The 26,950-nt window shown below is 39.8% G+C and overlaps 1 protein-coding gene across 2 annotated transcripts in view; it reads left to right on the forward strand.

Annotated features, from left to right (window-relative positions):
• Positions 1–26,950, forward strand: part of LOC126282043 (aldehyde dehydrogenase, mitochondrial-like) — a 126,485-nt gene that overhangs the window by 86,788 nt on the left and 12,747 nt on the right. For both annotated transcript variants that reach the window (XR_007551321.1, XM_049981462.1), the window contains exons 2-9: positions 1,115–1,219; positions 1,390–1,491; positions 4,889–5,054; positions 8,541–8,731; positions 8,815–8,928; positions 14,727–14,829; positions 17,657–17,841; positions 23,381–23,545. Coding sequence is in view for 1 of the 2 variants with exons in the window: in XM_049981462.1 (XP_049837419.1) it covers positions 1,115–1,219; positions 1,390–1,491; positions 4,889–5,054; positions 8,541–8,731; positions 8,815–8,928; positions 14,727–14,829; positions 17,657–17,841; positions 23,381–23,545 (1,131 nt within the window). In the remaining variant the exon portion in view is untranslated. The remainder of the gene's footprint in view (positions 1–1,114; positions 1,220–1,389; positions 1,492–4,888; positions 5,055–8,540; positions 8,732–8,814; positions 8,929–14,726; positions 14,830–17,656; positions 17,842–23,380; positions 23,546–26,950) is intronic.

A 26,950-nucleotide genomic window follows, 5' to 3' on the forward strand; every position in this document is an offset into this window, starting at 1 on the left:
ACCTGTGTTTTGTATAAGGCTCTCCTCATTTTCATTATTATTATTATTATTAATGGAAAAATGAAAAACTTCATTTAATTGAAAAAATTATTTTGTTTCTTTGTAGACTTCAGATATATTGTGTACAATTTTCTACTCACTGACCTATTATAGGATGCTGCTGGCATCATCATAATTAGTATGATCAGGTGAATAACTTCATTAAAACAGTTTTTTGGTGTACTTGGTTCAGCAACAGTTCTTCTTCCAGTGAATGATGGGTAACATTGTTGCATATCAGTGCAAATGTTTCGTATCACTTCAGACTGTGTGTGTGTGAAGGTTGTCCAGATCAGTGTCTGCTGTGTGTGTTCCAAGCAACTGTTGAAACAGTTCTATCAATGGAGCACTTGTTTGGCAGGACACTGAAAAGTGTCTCTTAAAAATGGGACTGTTATCTTAGATCCACTTGGTTGAATAATTGACCAGTCTCATTCAGAAGCGGCTCAAGAATTTAGAGTTCTTTCAAATAAGTAAATCCAGAAATATTGATTATAGTAATCAATACAAAAATTTATGAATTCATAAGAAGTTGTTACATATTCTCATTCATAGGATTAAAACCCATGAAAAGAGGAATTTATCAAAATTAATGAACAGTGATTTTGTACGTAACATTGTTTGTCTGGCCACTCCTATCATTAGGGAGGTGGGCCGTAAATATTATTTGCCATGAAAATTCCATTGGTCAGACATGAACCCGGAATCTTGCTTTTTGTAGGCAACAATCTTACTGTGTTGGGTGGGCATGACTCATGACCATCCCTCACTATTAAAAGTACTCAGGAATTTTAGTGATTAGTTCACTTGCACTTACAAAATATCCCTTACACATAATGTGCTCATTGTTTTAGTAGTTATTTTTGCATAACTTTCTGCATCTGTCATCCATTTTTGCAGTTTTCTGTATTGGAAGCTAATGATAAGATGTTTTGGTTTTCTAAAAAATTCTGTAAATACTATTCCATCTTGCTGTTCAGTTAAAGCAAAAGATTAGATGTGCTGGACTTTTCTCCTTTGTTGCAATAGTGGAAAGACTGAACAGAAAAAATATCATTTTGTGGTTTGTTTTTAGCTCTTCATCAACAACCAGTTTGTGGATGCTGTTTCTGGAAAGAAGTTTGCCACCATCAACCCAGCTACTGGCACAAAGATCATAGATGTTGCCGAAGGTGACAAGGTAATTGAAGAATCCTTTTTCAGTTTTAATATTCTTATAGTGCTTCCGTTAGAAGCTAGTGATACAACACACTTTATTTCAAGTATAACTTTGTGTCATACACGTGGATTACTTATCTTGCCAATCAATCATTAATATGCTTTGTTTGGACTGCTCTATTGCATTTCCAGGCTGATGTTGATCGAGCAGTTGCAGCTGCCAGGGCAGCTTTCAAAAGAGGATCTGAATGGAGGAATATGGATGCTTCAGCAAGGGGCAAGCTAATGAATAAGGTACGCATGGTTGTAAAGTTTGTCACCAAGTGTGCCAAGTGTAAGCTATCAGTATTTGATAATTCAATTTTGTTGCATTTCACTATTTGAGTTCATGTATGATTAGTATACTTCAACAATATAATTTTGAAAACTTTTCATCCATCACATCCATGACTGAGTCTGATCTGACATTGCAAGAATGGGGACAGATAAATCAAAGAAAAAGCCACAGGGGCTGACATTTTGTAGTTTGGTGATGTTCCTGTGAGTCAAATTATTTACAAGTACACTACAAAAGCAGCATGGAACTTTAAATTTTGGTAGCGCTAATCAAAAATTAAAGACTCGACAGGAGGTATTGCAATATTCTTTACCAAGTGATCAGAAAGACTTAAACCATTTGCTATGCTCAAAAGATCAAAATTTCAAGAACATAGGCTTCAAATAAATACACTTAGGAAAGAAAATGGACATAGCAGTAAGACAAATTACATTAAATTCAAATCATTAGCTACTAAATTCAATGAAGTTTTTCTAATAGTAGCTGAAAACACATGGACAAAAAAGACCAGAAAGTAAAGGAGGTCCATTGGACGTGTTTTGGCAGGCCTTGTATATGCCACCACCAGAAATCAGTTTTGCCAAATCATTCATTAAATAGATCACCAGATCCCAGAAAAGCAGTAACTCTTCTGGCCGTGATGGTATTGAAGTGGAAGTACTAAAATCTTGTGCTGACTAGGTGGTGTCCCTTTGAGTTACCTTTGTAACTAGTTGATGAGAAGAGGAGTATTTTCCTGAAAGACTGAAATGTGTGGGGTAGTAACACCCATTTATAAAAATAGATGTGATGTGCATGTGAACTCTAATTATAGATCCAACTCCCTCCTTCGTGTGTTCCATGTTCTCTCTCTTTCTTTTTTAAGCTAGCTTACAAAAGAACATTGAACCATCTCTGTGAGAATTAACAGCAGCTCATTTCACTTCGTTCGAGGTTCCTCTACTAAGAAAGCAATATATCATGTGATGAACATAGTGCTGGTAGAAATAAATAAGAGAAATTACCTTATTGGTGTTTTATGTAATCTTGCCCAGGCCTTTAACTATGCAGATTATGAATTCATGTAGAGAAACTAAAATGTTACAGCATCCGTATGTATATAATAGAGGGGGTGAGGGTACAAATGGTAAAAGTGCCAGCTGAAACTAGCTGAGTAAATGAGAAAGATAGTTAAATAGCTTGTTATGGATTATATGAGTTACTATCGGAATATTGGCTATATTTTCCTAATGGTTGGTTGGTATGTTTATAGTTGTAGGTATGATTAGAGGTTGTAATGCCTCTGCACTATTTTTTATGATATACTAAAAATACTTTTACTCCTTGTGTCTTAAAACTGTTTAGAGGGAAACAGTTACAAGTGCAATAACATTTTATTTACAGTGCTGTGTTTTTAAAGATATTTTACTATTATTATTTTTTTTTTACAGTGCACATGATGTACATAGTACAATATATGTTCATTGTAAAATGGGAACATGTGTGAAATTAAAGTGAAATTAATATAACAAATTGAAGAGCAATAGGCAAATAACAGATAAAATTAAAATACCATAACAAAAATATATTAGTGTGTTTCCAACACATACGAGGGATTATTTGTAGTCATGTCTATAATCCTTTCTCAGCTAGTGCCTATGTAATCACAATCATTTCCTTCTGTGGTATGTCTTCAAGAATGTCCTTCCTGGGCAACACTCGTGGTGGTTTACCATTACATTGTGAATTTTTCAGTCTCCCTCATCCCCTTCTTTGACCATGTCCTGATTCTTTCTCATTGTAACTGCTGACAAGGAATGGGATTAATCGTTATAGAATTCATGATAAAGTGGAGGGATGTAGTTCTTCATCTCCTGGACTTTTTTTCCATATCTCAAATTTTATTTCAAACTCATTTTGATGCAAAGGTTTCAGAAGTGGTATTGATAGGGGATGAACATTGGGGGTCCTAAAATCCTCTTGTGGTATTCTTCCATTGTATTTTGTTTCCTTCTGTAGGCTTAGCAACTTGCTTTGGTATCCATGGCTTTAACTGAATGGAAGTTTTCTGTTCTCCCTTCCACCATGGGAAACGTTCTGCTGACCTGCTTTACCGCATGTTTTGGGGAATGAATACATGTCTGAAGTGTTTCTTTGCCTTTTCATGGAGACCAGGGTTTTTATCACAATCCATATGCGTGTGTAAAGTTTAAAGGACCTTTTGTGCTCAATATGCTGATTTGCCTCAAGATGTAAAGGCAGCATTTCAAATATTATAAGGATTCTTAAAAGTGTATGCATTAGGCTGTTGCTGTACTTTCAGAAAAGTACATACCTGAACAGTAATTAAAGACCGCAACAATTGTCCTTCTGTCTTACATTTAACTTACAGCAGTTCTATTCTAAATGCAGTTCAGACTTAGAACTTAAATTTTATCATCACAGAATACAAAGCTATGCAGGAAGTCACATGTACTTCCTTTGCTCTGAAGAGATCCGCACTTTAGCTTTCCAGATGTGCATTTAGATCATTTTCTTGTGAAATGTCACTTGCACTACTTATACCACTTGTATTCTTAGCCCCTGAACTGCCAATACATTTAAACTCTCAAACAATTTCTTATGTATTAGTGAATGTTCTAGATGTTTCTGAATAGTAATGGTTGGAATTTTTGTTATTAGTACAATAATTCTGTGCAAAGTTTGGCTGAAAGGTTATACTTTCAGGACCTTGGATCACTTCTGTACTAAGAAGTGTATATAATAACTTTAGTAGAGACATCATTTAATCTGTGGAAGAAATGATGCATAAAGCCATGTTTTCAAATTTTCTACAGAATCTGAGGACACATTCAGTTTTCTTTTGTAGGACAATGTTTCACTACTACTCTTGATCCATGCTGTTGTACTGATACATAAGGTGTCTCAGGAGGAATGATCAATATTCAGGGAAATGACAAGAACGAGTATTCAAAACGAAAAAAATGTGTCATCCATGTATGCTCCCCAGACTGACCCAAACTACAATATAAGGATGTAGGCAGTGTAACATATGGATGTTTGGGTTGGTGACGGGAGCATGCATGTATCAGTGAAGTGGTTCAGGTAGCCACTCACAAAAAGTGGGAAATCTAGGTTCAGGCCCAGGTCTGGCACAAATTTTCATATGTCACTATTGGGTAGTAAATTTGTACCCAGTACAGCTGATGTCAAGCATTGAGCTGCCAGAGAATTAATTTAGATTTACACTTGAGTTTGAGTGTTTATAGGAACTCTGTAGCAGTTCAGTTTGTCGCATTAACACGTACAGTGTGTAACAAATGATGGATCACATTCTGTTTCTTATGTTTCTCATACAAATAATGTTAATTGCAGCTTGCTGACTTGATTCAGAGAGACATTGAGTACCTGGCCAGTGTGGAAACTCTGGACAATGGGAAACCCTATGGAGACTCCCTGTTTGACATCAATATGGCAATTGATACACTTCGTTACTTTGCTGGATGGGCAGACAAAATTCATGGGAATACTATTCCCTCAGGTATGAAACCAAAGGAGTAATTCTGCATTTCATTTATGTTGTAGCATGTAGTATTAAGATTCCATCATTAGGGAATTATGCATCAGTACCAAAGTGTACAGTGTGTTTTACTAACAATTCCTTTAGGTCTGAAAAGAAATAATGCAGGTATGCTGAACAGTAGAAGGTTGCAACATGTGATCTCCCCATTGAGAATTCATGAAAATTGGATGCAGGACATTTGCAGTTTTAAATTTCATTATCAGGTGGTGCTGGAAACTGTAATCATTGTGCAGTATATTTTAAAGACTGTGGTGCAGCATTGAAATTGCAGTCGGTGAAGAGTTCCAGAGGTAACACGTGGCAAGTGGTTGCACATGTGGAAAGGAGATAGTGAAAATGGAAAATCCAAGGTGGAATGTAACAGTATTATGAAAAGGATAGTTGCTACCCACCATACAGCAGAGGTGCTGAATTGCAGGTAGGCACAACGAAATGACTGTCAGAAAGTGAGGTTCCGGCCAACAAGGCCTTAATTGGAAATAGACAACTAGAGGTTGAAAATCCGCTTCAGTTGTAAATTTATTTTATTATCATGATTGGTTTCGGGCTCTCATAAGCCCACCCTCAAGTGTCGCAACTGTACTGTGGCCTCAGAGTGCAGCAGCTCATGTATACTAGGCGCCACGTCCACCGTGGCACTCGGGGGGGTGACAGCACAGTTGCGACACCTGAGGATGGGCTTATGAGAGCCTGAAACCAGCCATGATAATGAAAGAAATTTACAACCTAAGTGGGATTTTCAACCTCTAGAAGCATGCTCAATTGTGGATGTTCTTCCAACAGGATTGTTTGGAAATAAAACGCGCGCCCACACACACACACACACACACACACACACACACACACACACACACACACACACACCACTGCCTCTGGCTGCTGAGGCCAGACTGCAAGCAGCAGCATATGATGGGAGAGGTAGCTTCAAATGTCACCAGTTAAAACACAGTCCTGTTGCAGTGACACATTGTTTTCGACACTGCTTTCTCATTGAAGGAGGCCCAAATGATGAACCAACTATTCAACAAATTTCAGTAGTCCATTATTGTGATGGATACGTTTGTTGGCAGCAGGTCAACTGCAATTATATCAGAAAATGGCAAGAAGGTGGTGCAGTTATTTAGTGCATTTGAAGTCGTATCTGTTGATGAGTTGCAGCTGAGTCCCAATTAAGGCCATCAGTTTTGGTATGCATACAATAGCAATGTATGCAGACCATGTACAGAAGCCCTTGTAAGTTTTTTCTCACACTCCCTTTGATTACACTATTGTCCTGAACCTCCTGTTGACAGCATTTACAGTTAATCATGAAACTTGTGTTCCTGATTTTCATAGTGCCTCTGATGAAGAGGTAATGTGTTAAAACATTTTATCATTTGCCTTTCTCAAGTACTTTAATTTTACCAATTACTACAATATTATTTGTTCCATCCAAACTGCAAGTATTTTGAAACTTCCTGGCAGATTAAAACTGTGTGCATTGACTGAGACTCGAACTCAGGACCTTTGCCTTTCGCAGGCAAGTGATCTACCAATTGAGCTACCGAAACACAACTCACACCCCGTCTCACAGCTTCACTTCTGCCAGTATCTCGTCTCCTACCTTCCAAACTTTACAGAAGCTCTCCTGCGAGGCTTGCAGAAGAGAAGTTTCATATCAGCACACACACCGCTGCAGAGTGAAAATCTCATTCTGGAAACATCCCCCAAGCTGTGGCTAAGCCATGTCTCCGCAGTATCCTTTCTTTCAGGAGTGCTAGTTCTGCAAGGTTCACAGGAGAGCCTCTGTAAAGTTTGGAGGGTAGGAGACAAGATACTGGCAGAAGTGAAGCTGTGAGACTGGGCATGAGTCATGTTTCGGTAGCTCAGTTGGTAGAGCACTTGCCCACGAAAGGCAAACCTCGCGAGTTAGAGTCTCCGTCGGGCATACAGTTTTAATGTGCCAGGAAGTTTCATATCAGCGCACAATCTGCTGCAGAGTGAAAATCTCATTCTGCAAGTATTTTACTTTCAAAATCAGCTTCATTTCCAACTAAAAGCAGGGCCAGTTTGAGAATATTTTTCCACACAGTATTGACACAAGTGAAAACTTACAAGGGAAATGAGGCACCAAACAATAAATCTCTTGTTCGGAGCCCACTTTTCCTGTGTAAGTTTTCACCCATGTCAGTTTTTAATACCAATTGTGGTATGCACTGTATATGAATCTTACACTTGGGTGGCACTGGTGCCCCAAGTTGTGACATTGTATTGTTGCTTGGGCCTTAAACTGGCCCTGAGTAATACCTGCATAGGATACTATTGTACTCAGAATTATAATATGACCAATTAACAGCATGACGATGTCATTTTATTGTGAATAATATTATCCTACTATCGTCAAAAGTTTAATACTAATATTTGTTTTGTTTTGTGTGTCTACCCTGTATTGTAGCTTTTGTTGCCATACTTAATGTTTAAATGTCCTTTTTTTGTACTGTAGTGAGTCAGATTTCTATGACTGATGATTTTACAAAATTCACATGACAAATTACGTGTAGTGTTTTGTATCTTCATAAGTGCATATCAGCAGTAGGTATTTCACCTCCTGAAGGTAAATATTGGCAAGCAATTTTGTTTCATAATTTTATACTTTTCTCAAGTGTATTTTCCTTCTAATAAAATTAACATTACTTTTTAAATTTACATAAAATTTCTCTCTATTCATTCTGTATCAGGTGGAGTGGGTGAGGAAAAGAAGAGCTGGGGAGTGTGAGGAAAGATTATAGAGGGGTGGCTGACAGTTAGGAGAGAGAGAGAGAGAGAGACAGCACATGCACAGGAAAAGAATGTGACATAGTTGTTGCAGGCAGGGGGAGCTGTGCAGAGCACACAGTGATAGGGAAGAGTGGATTGGGAGTGGAGATAGAACTGACAAAGAGGGAGACTGTAGAGAAGAGGGTGAGAGTGTTATGACTGAAGTTAGGATAATAAGACAATAGGTGAAGGTGGGCATGGAGCAGGGGTTAACAGAGGCAGGCTAAGAGCATTACTGGATTGAGGGATGTGTTTCAAGGACAACTGCCATCTACCTCATTCATATAAACTGGTGTTGAAGAACGTGTTACTTAAATCACACCACTGTCTTATCTTACCCTATCAGAGGCAGCTATGATGTACATGAGCTCTGTTGTAATTTAGCACAGTACTTTACGTGGGCACTGCTACCAATCAGCTGTTGACCCAAATCGACCAGCCATTGGCACAACGTGCTTCTGAGCACAGCATCCTGAGTTTCACCCATGCCCTCTATATCGTTCCCAACAAAATCACTTTTTTTTTAATTACATAGAAGAGAGTTGTTGTTGCGATGCCTCCTCCAGTTGAATTTAACATAACTGAATTTTTGAATTCTGTTGTGATTTAAAGTTAATTATTTTTATGTAATTTATTTCATGACCACAGATGGAAATTTCTTCACATATACACGAAAGGAGCCAGTTGGTGTGGTGGGGCAGATTATTCCATGGAACTACCCTATTCTGATGTTGGTCTGGAAGTGGGGCCCCGCTCTGGCTGCTGGTTGTACCATCATACTGAAGCCTGCCGAGCAGACGCCACTCACAGCTCTGTATGTGGCTGCACTTACCAAAGAGGTTGGTATAAGTAAGTCAATAATCAGTTTTCCACATTCCAATGACTGTGCCCTCTTATCTGTGATATATTTTTATTGTTTTAGGCAGGGTTTCCCAATGGTGTTATCAATGTAATAACGGGGTTTGGACCAACAGCTGGAGCTGCTCTTTCTACGCATCCTGACATCAACAAAATTGCATTTACTGGATCTACTGAGGCAAGTGTTCCACTTTTCTATAAGATATCACAGGCAATGTGTTACATAATGATTAATAACAGTAACTATGTCCTGTGTCTGCTGTAACTTGTTGTATATTCTAGAACCAAGTGTTATTTACTTACTATAGATCAGTATATTCACACAGATGTAAAACAGCCACAGCAGTCACCTGGGATTCTTTTAATCTTCTGAAAGAATAGGAAAGGTTTCTGGAACTAGAATTGTAGATGGATTAGACAGAGAGACAGCAGGATAGGAAGAGATAAAAGTAAATAATGTTTCATCAGTAACAGATGACATTTGAAAATATCTAGAGTTAGAAATGGTAGAGAAGATAATCTTTCAGACTGAGATAAGGGAAGGAGTGGAAAATTCCACAGCTAAAATAGTTGTGTATACAACTTTTAACATTCATTAAGTGTTGTTAGGGCTCCACAAGACACCAATACTTTGGGGACCTGCCCTGGTTCATGATTGTTCAACCAGTGGCCACAAGCCATGAAGAATGGTCGAAGCTAGTTTGCAAGCTGTGTACATCTCACTTGTTATCACAGATGTAACCAGTAGAATTGATCTGGTGGACCTGGGGAGCAATCTAAAGCCTGTCAAGTGTTCCTCAAACCATTCTGGCACAATACGGGAGCATTAGCTGGATGCAGTCTTGTGGAAGGCATAGGTTGCTTGCAAAGTGCAGACAACTGAAGTGATGGATATGGTTGGGCACTAGAATCCTGTATAATACAACAGTGAGACATATTGTGAGATGTATGTCATTTCATCTCGTGTAAACATTCACTGTCGTAACTGCGGTGCTGTGGCAAGGGTAATTTGTCTTGTTTTGTTTCACATAGTCATTCTCTGCTATCATTGTACAAATGTGAATATGGCTTGTCAGATCCAGTGTCATTTCTCCATTCTTAAAGCACTCAGTGGCAGTATTCCTGCACCCACACATCATTGTGATCTATGACGCACAGTGAACAGAGTTGTATCAGTGGAATAGTGTTTACTATAGCCCATGGTGAGGTAGTGGTTCTGGATGGTATATAATTATAGTTGTCCAGCTGAGCTCTACCTCCTTTTGGCATACACTACAGGAATGCTCACTTCTCCCTATCTGAATATCAGTCTACAAAAACTGAAGTTGAAGTTGTGGAAGTTGGACAAATGTGCAATCCTCACTAATGCTTCCTGATTATTTTTTGTAAGGATGGGTTACACACTGTCATGTTATTGTCTTGAAGTTTTGCTAGGTTAAACTATATAGGTTACACTAGTGGTCCTACTGTTGATATTCTAAGTGTGTTAGGTTCACAAATTAATAATAAGCGAGAAGTCCTTTAGGATCAGTAATGCTTCCTAACACCAGTGATTTAAGATTTGATGAACTGGTTATTTATTCATCAATGAAAAACAATAAATAAACTGATGACCTTACAAAAAGTAGATGGATATGGTGTTAAATAAACTGATAATAATTACATATGCAGCTGTGATTAAAATGCAGGTGCATTTCCTCAGTCAAATATTCATTGAAAATTTGTGTGATATAGAGTCCAATAACATATTAACTATAAACCATTAACTAAACCACACAGTTAAGTTCAGTTGTTTATTAAGCAAATTGTAAACTTCAGGCTAACTGGAATAATTACCAAAAGCAGCTTAAATAGTTCAAAGCCCCTCACTGCTCACAGTCTGACACAGCCAGTTTTGTTCTTTCATTGTCCAGTTAGTGTTAATGCATGATACCTTAATGACGTTTTATTGACAGGTGTTAAACCAACACCTGGAGGAACAACCTAGACACCACCTCCATAAGTTATCCAACCTGCTAACAGGGCACCACTATCCTGCCCCAATCCTACTCAGAATGTTCCTCCATGTCCACCCCTGATAGCACCTAAATTCTTCCTAGCTGCCCTTTTCAACTTCCTACATCCCCAAAACTCCCTACCAACTCTCCACCAAATCTAGAACCAGAACATTCCCATAACACTGGTGTTAACCTTGCCACCAAAACTCTCATCTCCATAGAAGTTTCAGTCCCAAAGGCCTCACCTTCAGCCCTACACCCAAATTTAACCATGCTGGACTTGTCGAAAACCTACTCCCCCTCTCCTGATTCCTGCAATGGAAGCATTTCTTTGCCACCATCCGTCCAAATGCTCTCTCGGTTCAAATCACCATCTACTTGTGATCCTTGCCCCCCCCCCCTCCCTCTTCTCACCTAACTACCCACTGGTCACATTCCAGGAATTCCTAACCTCCAACTTAGCCTCACCATCCTTCCTCAGAATACCAACCTTTCAGCAGAAGAAATTACAGCCAGACATATCTTCAAAACAAATCCTGACCTGCAGACAAAGGTTCCATCACTGTTGTTATGAACTGCAGTGGCAGAAAGCCAAGTCAGTTATCTGATTCCTCCACCTATAAACTCTGCTAGAGTGACCCCATCCCAGAAGTCCTCCACAACCTCTAATCCCTTCTTAAAGCCTTAGACCCTTCCCAGAACCTATCCTCACCTCTGTGGCACCCCGAACACCCATCTTCTACATGTGCCCCAAAATCCATGAACCCAACAATCCTGGACACACCATTGTGGCTGGTTATTGTGCCACCACTAGAAATAATTTTGACCCTCTTTGACATATACCACCTCCCGATTGCCCATAATCTGGCCTCCGACATCAAAGATAAGAACCACTTCCTTCACTGACTCTTTATCATCACTACCCTTTTGCCATCTGACTCGCTTCACACCACCTCCCTATACACCAACATCCCTCATGCTCATGGTCTTACTAGTATTGAACACTACTTTTTCAAACATCTTTCAGACTGCAAACTCACTAACTTTATCCTAACCCACAACTACTTCTCCGTTGAAGGGAAGGTATACAAACAAATCCATGGCACAGCTATGGGCACCCCTCCTATGCCAACCTGTTGATGGGCCATCTAGGGGAAACCTTCCCAGCCTCCCTTACACTGGTTCAGGTTCATCGATATCATCTTCATGATCTCAGGGCCAAGACATCCTATCTGATGGCTCAATTTGCATCTCTGTCCACATTAAACCCACCAACCATCAGCAGTACTTGTATTTCAATAGATCTCATCCTTTTCATACCAAAAAAATCCCTCCCATACTCCCTTGCTGTCCAGAGATGACGTATTTGCAGTGATAAGAACATCATTCCTCAGTATGCTGATGGTCTCACCAAGGCCTTCAAAGGGAATCACTATCCCCCAGACCTAGTCTGCAAACGGAACTCATTTCCTCTCTCACCCCCTAATCTTCCCACCACCACCACCACCACCACCATAAACTGGCCACAGAGGAGTGCCTTCTTTTTCGCCCAGAACCACCCTGGACTGGAACAACTGAACCACATCCTTCACCAGGGCTTTAATTTCCCATCATCATGCTCTGCAATGAGGGACGTCCTAACCAGCATCCTTGCCACCCCTACTAAAGTGGTGGTCTGTCACCCACACAATCTCTACAATATCCTAGTCTATCCCTATCCCTATGCCACTCCCAATCCCAACCCCTTGCCAGAAGGACCACATCCCTGTGGAAGACAGAGGTGCAAAGCTGCCCTTTCCAACCACCCAGCACATCCTATTGCAGTCCCATCTCAGATTCCATCCCATCAGGAGTGGGACCACCTGTGAAAGCAGCCATGTCATTTACCAGCTCTGCTGTACTTACTGCACAACTTTTTGTATTGGTATGATAACCAGTTGTCCACAAGAATGAATGGCCAGCACCAAACCTGTGACACAACTAGCAGCTGAGCATAACATGCTTGATTTCCATGGCTGCTTCACTTCCCGAGCCATCTGAATCCTCCTCTCCATCACCAGCTGTTTTGAACTGTGCAAATTGGAGTTATCCTTACAACACATCTGTGCTCCCGTAATTATCCTCGCATCAACCTATGGTAACATACTATCCCCACACCCTCCACCCAACAGTTTCCACCCCCTCTTTTCTATCATCTCCTCCTCACAGTCGTCTTCCAGCCTGCACCTGCCCATCTTTCCCTGCTCCTCTCCTTTATTCCCCACCTCACTGCTCACAACATCCTGATGCAGCACCTGTTGCAATTCTAGTCCCTACACACTCCACTGAACAGCGTTCCTCTGTCCACCCACCGATACGCTACTGTCCCTTCACCTTCCCCACGCCCTCCAGATTGCTGCTGCCATCCCACATGATAGTTAAATTCAGACTGAGGTGTTGGAGTTGACAGTCATGTGTTCGTGATGTGTGCTTGCTTATATGTATGAATGGTGTGTCTTTCACTGTTTCTGTTTTGCTGATGAAGGCTTCAGTGGAAAGCTTTGTGTACGTGTCTTTTTAATTGTACCTGTCTGCAACTCAGTGTCTTCTTTATGGTATGCAGCAATCTATCTTTTTCTGCATCACTGTTAAACCCTAATGTTTCTTCTTTTCTTTCCTCCAGGCTTCACTTAAACCATTCCCCTCTCTTGCCATCATGCCATTATTAGTTTTGATACTCTCCACAGTTGTTTTATTTGATTGTGTATTGTACCTTTTCACTCTCTTCTATCCCACCCAAATATCCCAAACCAGTATCTCTTTCCAGTTGTTTTTTTATATGTTGAATGCTCTCTGTCTGCCTTCCCATGAGACAGCATTCCAAATATATGAGGGCTATCCACAAACTACATTACGTTTTGGAATTAAAAATAAATAAAGTATTGGAATTTTTTTTATTATGTACAGATGAAAGCCAAACTTAAATACTACTTTTCTACATAGTTGCCATTTAAATTAAGGCACTTATCGTAGCGATGAACGAGCTTGGAAATTCCTTCGTCGTAAAATTTGGCCACCTGCGCCTACAACCACGTGGTTACTTCTTTTGGAACAGAAAAGGTGTGATTTTTGTGGATTTCCTGTAAAGAGGCACTACAATAAACTCTCAAAGGTATTGCCAAACTCTGCACAACCTCAGACGAGCAATACAAAACAAGTGCAGGGGAAAGTTGGGCTCAAAGATCTTGCTGATTCATGACAACGCCCGGGCCCACATGGCAAATGTCACTCGTGAAGTTCTCGAATCTTTTAAGTGGGAGTTGTTTCCTCATCCGCCATACAGTCCCGACCTGGCACCGAGCGACTTCCACTTATTCCCAGCAGTGAAGAAGTGGTTGGCTATGCAGCATTTTGATGATGACGCACAGCTTCAAGAAGAGGTAACCAAGTGGTTGAAGGCGCGGCGGCCGAATTTTATGATGTAGGAATTTCCAAGCTCATCCTGATAGTTTAGCATGTCCTTGTATGTTCAGAAATTATGAAGTGTCATCTCTTCAAATAATTTGTGCTTGTTACTAGTCACAGAACATACATGCTCTGAAAGCTAGTGTGTGTGTGTGTGTGTGTGTGTGTGTGTGTGTGTGTGTGTGTGTGTGCATTCTTTTCTTTGAATATCAGCTGTTACCTAACAAACGCATCATGTTGTGTGTTGCTACTAGATTATGGTGTATTCTTTTCTGTGCAGTTAATTTTTGTATTGTTTAAACAGTTTCAGCATTAAAGAATTATGGCTACTTATAATTATGAATGATTAAACATTACAATTAACTCTGTCATTATACAGATAATTTATTTCATAAACAGTCCAGATATTTTTAGTTGCTTGTAGAAGTATGTTGTTTCATGCTATTATTGGACTGTAAGTGAGTCATTTCTGAAAGACTGTTTTAGTACAAATAGTTAAATTTAAATATAACATTTTTAATTTTTTGCCTTTTAGGTTGGTCATCTGATCATGGAGGCATCAGCGAAGTCCAACTTGAAAAGAGTATCTCTGGAACTTGGTGGAAAGAGCCCTCTAGTAGTGCTTTCTGATGCTGATGGTTAGTAGAGCTTTACATTTGTGGTTCAAGAAACAATTCACATGGAAATAATAGAAATATAGCATCTGATCAGCAAATAACTTATATTGCATGTTATAGTTCTCGTAAAATATAAGTGAGGAAATGGTAATCATTAAAAAAATACATCATTTTAGGAAATATGAGATTACAGTTCATAAGTGTGTATTGGCCCAATGGAGGAGGGAGAGCTACGTTGAGAGGGTGACTGCAAAACAATAAATTAAAGGAATACATCGTATACACAGATGGAAAATTAAAATTAACGCAATAGCAACTCGCAAAGCTTTGATTCAGATTGAGAGATTATGTTTAATTTTTAAAATGTTCTTGGTGAATCTTAATTTGATTGGTGACTTTATTTAAGACTGAAGTCTGTTTTTGAAGGACTGAGATGGCTGGTATGTTATGTGCCCAATTACTCAGTAAGAATGAAAACAATCAATTTTTGACAAAATAATTTAATTGGATGGATAAAAAATCTACTCACCAAGCGGCAGCAGGACACACACACAAAAGGAGGCTATAATTAGCTAAGATTTTGGAGCCAGTGGCTCGTTATTGAGGCAGAAGGGTTTAAGGGGAAGGAAGAGGGGTGAAGGAAAAGGACTGGAGACATGTAGGAAAAACGGGTAGATTTTGAGAGTTACCCAGGACCGCAGATTAGGGGAGACTTACAGGACGAGATGAGAACAGTGTTTCTTTCTTATCCTGTCTGATAAGTCTCCACTGACACATGGTTCTGGGTGACTTTCTCAAGATCTACCCCTTTTCTTAGATCTCTCCAGCCCTTTTCCTTCACCCTTATTCCTTCCCCTTCAACCCTTCTGCCTGAAGAAGAAGCCACTGGCTCTGAAAGCTTGCCTAATTACAATCTTCTATTGTGTGTCTGCCCTGCCACTGCGTGATCAGTAGACTTTTCATCTATCCATTTAAATTAGATTACATAGTAAGATTTTCCATTTTCATATTTGACTTAAGTGAGAATTAGGAAGTTTGTGTTGGCAAGGCACTACATTTATGACTTCTCGTACTTACAATAAATAACTACTTTGTACGTAACTGCATTCCAATCATTTAATGAGTGGGAAGAAAATAAAATATAGAGGTTGGAGCATTTGGTTAGTATGTGCTTTCATCATCATCATCATCATCATCATCATCTTGAAGAAAACATTCTAACTCGATTCTTCAAAGTCCCTCTGAAAATTAAATATTTTAAGTAGATATTTACTTCACAGAATTATTTTTGTAATTAATTGTGTAGGATATCTAACATACACTCCTGGAAATGGAAAAAAGAACACATTGACACCGGTGTGTCAGACCCACCATACTTGCTCCGGACACTGCGAGAGGGCTGTATAAGCAATGATCACACGCACGGCACAGCGGACACACCAGGAACCGTGGTGTTGGCCGTCGAATGGCGCTAGCTGCGCAGCATTTGTGCACCGCCGCCGTCAGTGTCAGCCAGTTTGCCGTGGCATACGGAGCTCCATCATAGTCTTTAACACTGGTAGCATGCCGGGACAGCGTGGACGTGAACCGTATGTGCAGTTGACAGACTTTGAGCGAGGGCGTATAGTGGGCATGCGGGAGGTCGGGTGGACGTACCGCCGAATTGCTCAACACGTGGGGCGTGAGGTCTCCACAGTACATCGATGTTGTCGCCAGTGGTTGGCGGAAGGTGCACGTGCCCGTCGACCTGGGACCGGACCGCAGCGACGCAATGATGCACGCCAAGACCGTAGGAACCTACGCAGTGCCGTAGGGGACCGCACCGCCACTTCCCAGCAAATTAGGGACACTATTGCTCCTGGGGTATCGGCGAGGACCATTCGCAACCGTCTCCATGAAGCTGGGCTACGGTCCCGCACACCATTAGGCCGTCTTCCGCTCACGCCCCAACATCGTGCAGCCCGCCTCCAGTGGTGTCGCGACAGGCATGAATGGAGGGACGAATGGAGACGTGTCGTCTTCAGCGATGAGTCGCTTCTGCCTTGGTGCCAATGATGGTCGTATGCGTGTTTGGCGCCGTGCAGGTGAGCGCCACAATCAGGACTGCATACGACCGAGGCACACAGGGCCAACACCCGGCATCATGGTTTGGGGAGCGATCTCCTACACTGGCCGTACACCTCTGGTGATCATCGAGGGGACACTGAATAGTGCACGGTACATCCAAACCGTCATCGAACCCATCGTTCTACCATTCCTAGACTGGCAAGGGAACTTGCTGTTCCAACAGGACAATGCACGTCCGCATGTATCCCGTGCCACCCAACGTGCTCTAGAAGGTGTAAGTCAACTACTCTGGCCAGCAAGACCCCCAGATCTGTCCCCCATTGAGCATGTTTGGGACTGGATGAAGCGTCGTCTCACGCGGTCTGCACGTCCAGCACGAACGCTGGTCCAACTGAGGCGCCAGGTGGAAATGGCATGGCAAGCCGTTCCACAGGACTACATCCAGCATCTCTACGGTCGTCTCCATGGGAGAATAGCAGCCTGCATTGCTGCGAAAGGTGGATATACACTGTACTAGTGCTGACATTGTGCATGCTCTGTTGCCTGTGTCTATGTGCCTGTGGTTCTGTCAGTGTGATCATGTGATGTATCTGACCCCAGGAATGTGTCAATAAAGTTTCCCCTTCCTGGGACAATGAATTCACGGTGTTCTTATTTCAATTTCCAGGAGTGTAGTTACCTTCTACTTAGAATCTATATTTTTGAACTGTGTGGCAAAATAAACTGTGTAATAGTCATAAGCGAACTGTACATGACATTTTTAATACCTACTTCATTGCAGTTGATGAAGCTGTTGAGATTGCTCACACTGCCATATTTGCCAACCATGGTCAGAACTGCTGTGCGGGATCAAGAACTTTTGTGCAAGAGGATGTGTATAGTGAATTTGTTAAAAAAGCAACAGCTAAAGCTGTAGCACGAAAAGTGGGGGATCCATTCAGTGATGGCACCGAGCAGGGGCCTCAGGTAAGCTGTGAGACCTATTGGAAACAGTGTTGTGTTGTATTAGCAACTCCTAAATGAAGCTTTAGATGATGTAGACTTAGTGGGTGCAAACTATTGTTGATTCTTGTTTTGTTTCTTAGCATTTTATAGAAATGTAAATGTAGAACTATAAACATCCATTTCACAATTATGTATGTATGAATATCATGATGTGGTGGGCTCAGTAATAGTTTGAAAAGTGAATATCAACACTGAAGGAAAAGACAGACTGCTACTTACCATAAAGAAGACACATTAAGTTTCAGACATGCACAATTAAGAGAGACTTACATGAAGATTTAGGCCACAACCTTTATCAGCAAAAGAGAAACACACACCATTCATAAACACAAGCAGGCATGCTTCATGCACACATGGCTGCCAACTCCAGCATCTCAAGCAGGAATTCGACTATCATGTGTGATACAAGCAGCAATCTGAAGGGAATGGGAAAGAGGAAGGGATAGTAGTGCACATGTGGGGAGAGAGATGATGCTGTCTGGCAGAACGTACAGGGACTAAAATTCCAAAATGTGCAGCATCAGGAGGTTGTGGGGCTGGGAGGTGGTGGGGGGGGGGGGGGGCGGTGGAAGGAGGATAGGAGTGGGGAAAGATTGGTGGGTACATTTATAGAGGACAGCAAACAGAGGATGGGAGATGAGAAAAGGGGGGGAGATGACAGGACAGAGGGGGTGGAACCTGTTGGGTGGAGGATGTGGGGACAGTATGTTACTGTAAGTTGAGGTCAGGATAGTTACAGGAGCGGAGAATGTGTTGTAAGGATAACTACCATGGCTCGGGTAATGAAGCAGCTAGTAAATATAACAATGAAAACAATCAGTTACTGACAAAATTATTTAATTGGATAGATAAAAAATGTACTCACCAAGCAGTGACAGAACATACACAAATAACAAATGGTTGTAACTGGCAAGTTTTTGGGGGGGCCAGTGGCTCCTTCAGGAAAAAAGGCAAAATGATTGAAGGGGAGGGAAGAAGGGCGAAGGAAAAGGACTGGAGAGGTCTAGGAAAAGGGATAGGATACAGGAAAGTCACCCAGAACCACAGGTGAGGTAAGACCTACCGTACGGGATGAGAAGGAAAGACTGACTGTTGGGGGGGGGGGGGGGGGGGCTGCATTGGATGAGATTTTAAAACCTGAGAGCTTAAAGGTGGAAGACAGAGCAATATGCAGACAGAGTTTACTGCTTAAACATAATGCATGAGTTAATAAGTGTTAAAAGCTAAGAGCATTGTATGTAACAGAGGTGGGAGGGGCTGAAAAATAGACAGGAAAGACAATGAGAGATGTAGATAACTAAAACAGAGTGAAGCAAACAGTAGTTACAGTGAAGAAATGCCAAGATGGTAGAAATTAACATAAATTAAGACCAGCTGGTTGGCGAGAACCAAGGACATGTTGTTGTGCTAGTTCCCACCTGCGGAGTTCTGAGAAACTGGTGTCTGGGGAAGAATCCATATGGTCCATGCAATGAAATAGGGGCTGAGGTCACGAATGTCATGTTACAGAGCGTGCTCTGCAACAGGACATTGAGAGTTGCCAGTATACATCCTCTGCCTATGCTCATTCATCCTAATTGATAATTTAGTGGTAGTCATGCTGATGTAAAGGGCCGAACAGTGTTTACATAACAGCTGCTGTATGATGTGTTGTTTCTTCACTGTAACTACTCTTTGATTCACACTGTTTAAGTTTCCTACATCTTTCATTGTCTTTCCCATCTATTTTTCACCACCCCTTTCCCACCTCTGTTACATACAAGGAACTTAGCTTTTCATTCTTATTAACTCGTGCATGATGTTTAAGCAGTAATCTCTGTCTGCATATTACCCTGTCTTCCACCTTTAAGCTGTCAGGTTTTCAAATCTTGTCCGATGCAGTCCCCAACAAGCAGTCTTTCCTTCTCATCCCATACAGTAAGTCGCCCCTAACCCACAGTTCTGGGTGACTTTCCCAAAGTCTACCCCTTGTCCGAGACCTCTTCAGTCCTTTTCCTTCACCCTTCTTCCTTCCCCTTCACCCTTCTTCCTTCCCCTTCACCCTTCTTCCTTCCCCTTCACCCTTCTTCCTTCCCCTTCACCCTTCTTCCTTCCCCTTCAACCCTTCTGCCTGAATAAGGAGCCACTGGCTCTGAAAGCTTACCAATTGCAACACTCTTTTTATGTGTGTTTTCAGCTGCCACTTAGTGAGTAGATTTTTTATCTATCCAATTAAATAATTTTATCAATAATTGGTTGTTTTCATTGTGGTGGGCATAAAAACACAGATATGTTACTAGTTTTCAAGCAACTGCTCTTTCTTTAGCACACACTCACCAGCACCACCATCCAAAACCAAATGCAGCTGCTAATGGCTGCAATGACACCTTTTTCTAAAAAATGAGATTGGGTTCCATAAACTAGAATCTTTTGCCTTTTCATACTAAGAATTCTTATCTAGATTCACTCTGTGGAATATTATGAAAAGGGTAGAGTGCTACTCACCTTATATGTAGGATGCTGAGTCACAGACAGGCACAACAAAAAGACTGCTAAACATACACTATATGATCAAAAGTATCTGGACACCCCCTAAAACATATGTTTTTTTTATATTAGGTGCATTGTACTGCCACCTACTGCTAGGTACTCCATATCAGGAACCTCAGTAGTCATTAGACATTGTGAGAGAGCAGAATGTGGCACTCTGCAGAACTCACTGACTTCGAACGTGGTCAGGTGATTGGGTGTCACTTGTGTCATGCATCTGTATGCAAGATTTCCACACTCCTAAATAGGCAGACATCTGTCCATATCCTCGCACAGGAATTCCAAACTGCATCATGATTCACTGCAAGTACTATGACAGTTCAGCGGGAGGTGAGAAAACCTGGATTTCATGGTTGAGCAGCTGCTCATAAGCCACACATCATGCCTGTAAATGCCAAACAATGGTTCACTTGATGTAAGGTGCGTAAACATTGGATGACTGAACAGTGGAAAAATGTTGTGTGGAGTAACGAATCATGGTACACAATGTGGTGATTTGATGGCAGGGTGTGGGTATGGCAAATGCCCGGTGAACATTATCTGCCAGCTTGTGTAGTGCAAACAGTAAAATTTGGAGGTGGTGGTGTTATGATATGGTCATGTTTTTCATGCAGGGGGCTTGCACCCATTGTTTTACATGGAATTATCACAGCACAGGCCTACATTGATGTTTTAAGTGCCTTCGTGCTTCTCACTGTTGAATAGCAATTCAAGGATGGTGATTGCATCTTTCAACACGATTGAGCATCTGTTCATAATGCACAACCTATGTCAGAGTGGTTACATGACAATAACATCCTTGTAATGGACTAGCCTGCACAGAGTCTTGACCTGAATCTTAAATAACGCCTTCGGGATGTTTTGAAATGCTGACTTTGCAGCAGGCCTCACCGACGGACATCGATACCTCTCCTCAGTGCAGCACTCTGCAAGGAATGGGCTGCCATTCCCTGAAAAACCTTCCAGCACTTGATTGAATGTGTGTCTGTGAGAGTGGAAACTGTCATCACAGCTAAGGGTGGGCCAACACCATATTTAAATTCCAGCATTACCGATGGAGGGCACCATGAACTTGTAAGTCATTTTCAGGCAGGTGTCCGGATACTTTTGATTACATAATATATGCGAACTTTCGGTCAAAGACTTTTTGGCTGAAAACTCTCACATTCTGCAATCTTTTTGTGGTCTGTCTGTGAGCCAACATCTCTTCTTTATAGTGGGTAGCAGTCTATCCTTTTCGTAATATTGTCATTATTCCATCCTGGATTTTCTGATATTTGATTTTACTCTGTGGAATAATGACTACCCCAAATGAAGAGGAATTGGATGCAGTTTTACCTAGAGAGAAATATTAATAACACAGGAAATTATTAAATATGTAATAAATGCTCAAAAGCAACACTTGTGATTGCAACAGAATAATCTGCAACTAAAGTATGGAAAGTTTGTTCTTATATATGTATGACTGACTTTAAAATTAAGTGAGTACATTACAGAACTTCAGAAAATAAGAGTATAATCCTCGCATACTTCTCAGCAGTTGCTGTCAGTTGTGATAAAGAAAGCCATCCTTTGCATATTTGTCAGCTGCTTGCAGTTCATAGTGCATAATATATTACTGAAAAGAAAATTTTTGAACATATGGAGAAGTCAAAATATGCTATGAGTGAATGACAAGAGAAAAATTTATTGATTAACAATAAAACAAATTAATACACCAACATAAAGTTATTAGGGAATTATAACAAAGAAATGGTGAATTTTCTGATAAATGTGACAGCGAAAACTGATTCACCATAATAATAATAATAATAATAATAATAATAATAATAATAATAATAATAATAATAATAATAATAATAATAATAAATAATAATAATAATAATAACAATGATAATGATGATGATGTTATAATATCAATTTTCTTTACAATTCATATTTTGTTCTTCATGATACTCGTGCAAGTTCTTTGGCGAAGTCATATAGTTCCACATCAGAATTTCTCTGCATTAAATCTATTTTCATAGTTGTCTGAATGGAATTTTAACTCTTTAGAGACTATTCCCAAGAATATGTAAATCCATACTAATCTTAAATTTTCAAATATTGCTTATTTTTGCCATTCTCATTAGTGAAGGTAGTTGGTTGGTCAGCATTAGTTAATTGAATATTGCCTCTATCAGACTCTGTGGTCAGTAAAATATGGAATACTCCTATTAATTGGCAGAGAGATTCATGGTTAATTATTGATTTTAGTATAAGCACTGTGCTTACTCTGCTTCCCTTAGCTTCATTTTATTTGACTTACTATCTAAATAAAAAGTAGTCAGACCTTTCATGATATATTAAAAATTATAACAACTAAGTGTTTGTTGAAATGTAGCAGGTAAAGTAATACTTTAAATATATCGTGCTAAAACAGCAAACTTTGCAGTAGAAAACAATAGTGACATTAACTATTTACTTATATATCTAAAAACAAAGATGATGTGACTTACCAAATGAAAGCACTGGCAGGTTGATAGACACACAAACATACACACAAAATTCAAGCTTTCGCGACCAACGGTTGCGTCATCAGGAAAGAGGGGAGGAGAGGGAAAAACGAAAGGATGTGGGATTTAAGGGAGAGGGTAAGGAGTCATTCCAATCCTGGGAGCGGAAAGACTTACCTTAGGTGAAAAAAAAGGACAGGTATACACTCGCGCACACACACCCATATCCATCCGCACATACACAGACACAAGCAGACATTGGTTGTGAAAGCTTGAATTTTGTGTGTATGTTTGTGTTTGTTTGTGTGTCTATCGACCTGCCAGTGCTTTCGTTTGGTAAGTCACATCATCTTTGTTTTTAGATATATTTTTCCCACGTGGAATGTTTGCCTCTGTTATATTCATAACTATTTACTTGAAACTTCTGTTGTGTGAGACCATGATACTTGTTTATTGATATGCTTAATCATTCACAGATTGACCAGGATATGTTTGAGAAGGTACTTGGCTTAATAAAATCAGGAAAGGAACAAGGAGCTCGACTTGAATGTGGAGGAGATGCTGTTGGTGGGAAAGGCTACTTCATTAAGCCAACTGTCTTTTCCAATGTTAATGATAACATGAGAATTGCTAAGGAAGAGGTAATTATTGCTTTGATATTTTTGTGTTTTAATGTAGTCAATCCTAGTTTATCTAAGAAAGAGAACATATGAACTAGAGTTCTGGAAGGACAGTAGGGTAAGAGTCACAAGCCCACTAGATGAAAAAAAGAGGGGGGTAGGGGATGGTAGTTGTGTATCGAGAAATAGTGCCATTAAGAAAATTGTATGGGGGTGGGGTGGTAATTAGGCCTATTGACATAAAGAAGTTGATGTACACACACCTCCAACAGGAAAAGGAAATACCAGTGACAGGACTACAACACGACGTGTTGCGTGAATGCATTGAAAAAATTTGTTATCACACTTCAGAATGTGTAGCTGCATTAACAATAGTCTAATGCCCTGAATATCTGTCTCACCCAGAATATTATGTAGTCTACCGAAGATGCTTAGAGAAGGGTGCCTGCTGAGACCTGTAGTGAATGGAATTGGCTCCCAAGTTTACATTTTGGGAAGTTATCCACTGGGAAAGTGATATATCTAGTTGAAAAAAATACACTTTTATGAAATATTCTGTACATTTTTTAGATATATTATTCATGGTGAAGTCATCTGCAACTCACATTGCTGTAAGACTTGACTTCAAATCTTTTTTACTCTCATCCTGTGATGTTTGCACACTTTATTTCTTCGTTGATAGCCTTCGACGTCAACATGCTGCATTGTGATAGTGGCTGAAAAATGTGGGGGTGGAAGTTCAACACTGACTGCTGTAAATGATGTAGCCAACAGTTGCATAATTGTGTTTCATAGTTCTTTACTCTCATTGTTCACAACCCCCCTGATATTGCACAATTATATGGCCAGTTCATTATTGGTAAATGTTGATAAGTCTCATTAATAAGTTGTAGGCAGCTACTGCTACAATAGTTTGCTGTTGAACATCTGTGAGCAGTAAAAACCTAACAACATGGTTCAGTTCTTGCAGAATAATATGATATGTGTGATACTATTTTTCAAATAAAGTAAACAGACATTGTCATTAATTGTTCTAACACACTACCTATTTGTGTTACTTATTTTACCGCGAAGTTGATGCAGTGTTGTTAATCTAACCAATACATGTTTCACGTCTGAAAATCAGCCTCGGGACCAAAAATTGGTCCTTTATACATCCTCACAGTAACAGGCACTGACACTATACATTGTTTGATGTTTAAGTTACAGAAATTACATTTAAAACATAACCGATTCAATTAACCGAATACATTGAAAAATTCCTTTTTTAACAGTTCCTTCTACCACAAAGGTTAGGCTGAATTATTTGTTTAAATAATGAAATTAATAGATATAATTATACAAACAATACTTTTGATGAACATGGCAATTATTTTGGAATTAGTGAAGGGCTGGAATTGGTAATGTGTTTTTGAATATAACCAAATAAATACTTTAAGAATAGTAGTAGTTCTTCTTCCAAATGTTTATAATTACTACAGAATTTATATTTGTCAACATCAGAATCTAAGCCATGAAACAATGTCTGATTTCACCCTATAATGATCTGTAGCAAAAGATATTAACTAGGAACTGTCAAAATAACTTAGGAAATTAATTACATACACAAAACTAAGCATAAAATTAGACCTGGTGCTATATTCCTTAAGAGTGGGGCCCAACCTTTCCCTTTTATGGAAATGCTGATTATACTCGTGCATGTTAATGGTAATTAGGCAAAAATGAATTTGAGGCAGATGGCAAAACAGGAGAGGAAGTAAAGAGATCCCAGTTTGCTTCATCACAATACCATTAGCAGGTACTACAGAGATAATATGAGAGAAAATTGCTCCAGATAAGTGTGATGTGATGAAATTGTGCCTATGTTGAACTGTTTTAAATAAAAAGGAAAACGTAACAATCTGACATTGTTATGGGTTCACTTTTGTGAAAGTAAGGGTAAATTCCAGTTAGACTCTGGTTCGTGGCTACACAATTAATATATGAAAAGCCTTGCAGAATGTTAGTGACATAATTTTCCCTGCAAATTGTTTTGCATGTTAAACACCGCTGTGGCAAGGTGTCCTTTATATAATATTCATTGTATGAGAGCTGTTTGTTACCAATGTTTCTACAAGGACTATCACTCTCAAAATTATTAATCATAACATAATAAATAAATTTGTACATGCCTGCTGTATATGAAATATGAGATCAATTGTACAGTAAAACTTGCTCAAAGCAAATCACTTGGGACTAATGTAATTTTCTAAATTGGACAAGTTACCTGTTTACACAAAACTCACTGGGTTAGGTAAAATTTGTCGGGTATCATGCACAAAGGTACAGTAATTTTTTTAAAATTAATCATGTACTGTATTTATGTACCTTCACTCAAGCACAGTAGTACTATATATTGGACAATAGAACACTGGATTATTACACTAATTGATAAATAACACTGCATTTCTATATCTTTACATGAACTCTAAACTTGTTTGTTATTGTATGTACATACAACTTGGGAGAATCTGTGTTCTGCAAATTTCGGAACATCATTTATGCACACAATGGCTTCTTCAGGCATATTAATTTTTATAGGGACATATTTTACACCTTTTCTTCTTCCTTTATTTCTTTTTCATCATCCTCTGTATGGTAGATTTCTATTAAATCTGTTGCAGAAGTGAAAGTGGAGTGAGTTGACAGAAAGTTATCACTTTGAATGTAATCATCTGCACTACATTGAATGTTTCGCATTTTCATTAATTGTGTAGTTGTATTTTCTTGAACTTTGATGGCCACAGAAGCATCTTGTTCTTGACCCCCAAACCCCTCTTTGTTGATGCACTTGGCGACAGTTTCCGGTTTTATTTCCTTTACTGCCAATCCAATCCAGTTTATTGCACCCAGGACAGAAACTGACCACACAAGAGCAAATGCACTTTCAGCTTCTTCAACACTAACAATAAGAGATTGCAGCAGTAATCACCTATGACGATACTTGAATGTCAACCTCCTGGTCCGTTGGGTGTCTGAGGCTGGCTGAACCTGGAAGGAACCAAGCCAATTTCACATTTAATAATGTTACTTTTGGGTGGCAGGTTGCATTGTCTAGAAAAAGGAGAACTTAACGATTTCCTTTTCTTATTTTGGTATTGAGAGTCCAGCCATTCTTCCATAAGAGCACTCTCCATCCACACCTTTTCATTGCTTCTCCATGTGACTGGAAGCTTACTGACGTCTATGTTTCTGAAACAACGTGATTTTGCCACCTTTCCAATCACCAGTGGCTTCTCCATTTCACCTGACATGTTTCCACACAGCAGTATAGTGAGTCTTCCCTTGGAAATTTTTTCGCCAGTGCACTTTTCTCCTCAAATTGCTAGCAAATTTGAAGGCAGCACGTGATAAAACAGTCTAGTTTCATCAGCATTGAACACATCT

This window comes from Schistocerca gregaria, chromosome 1 (genome assembly GCF_023897955.1).
Source record: "Schistocerca gregaria isolate iqSchGreg1 chromosome 1, iqSchGreg1.2, whole genome shotgun sequence".
In the NCBI taxonomy this organism is placed as follows: domain Eukaryota; kingdom Metazoa; phylum Arthropoda; class Insecta; order Orthoptera; family Acrididae; genus Schistocerca; species Schistocerca gregaria.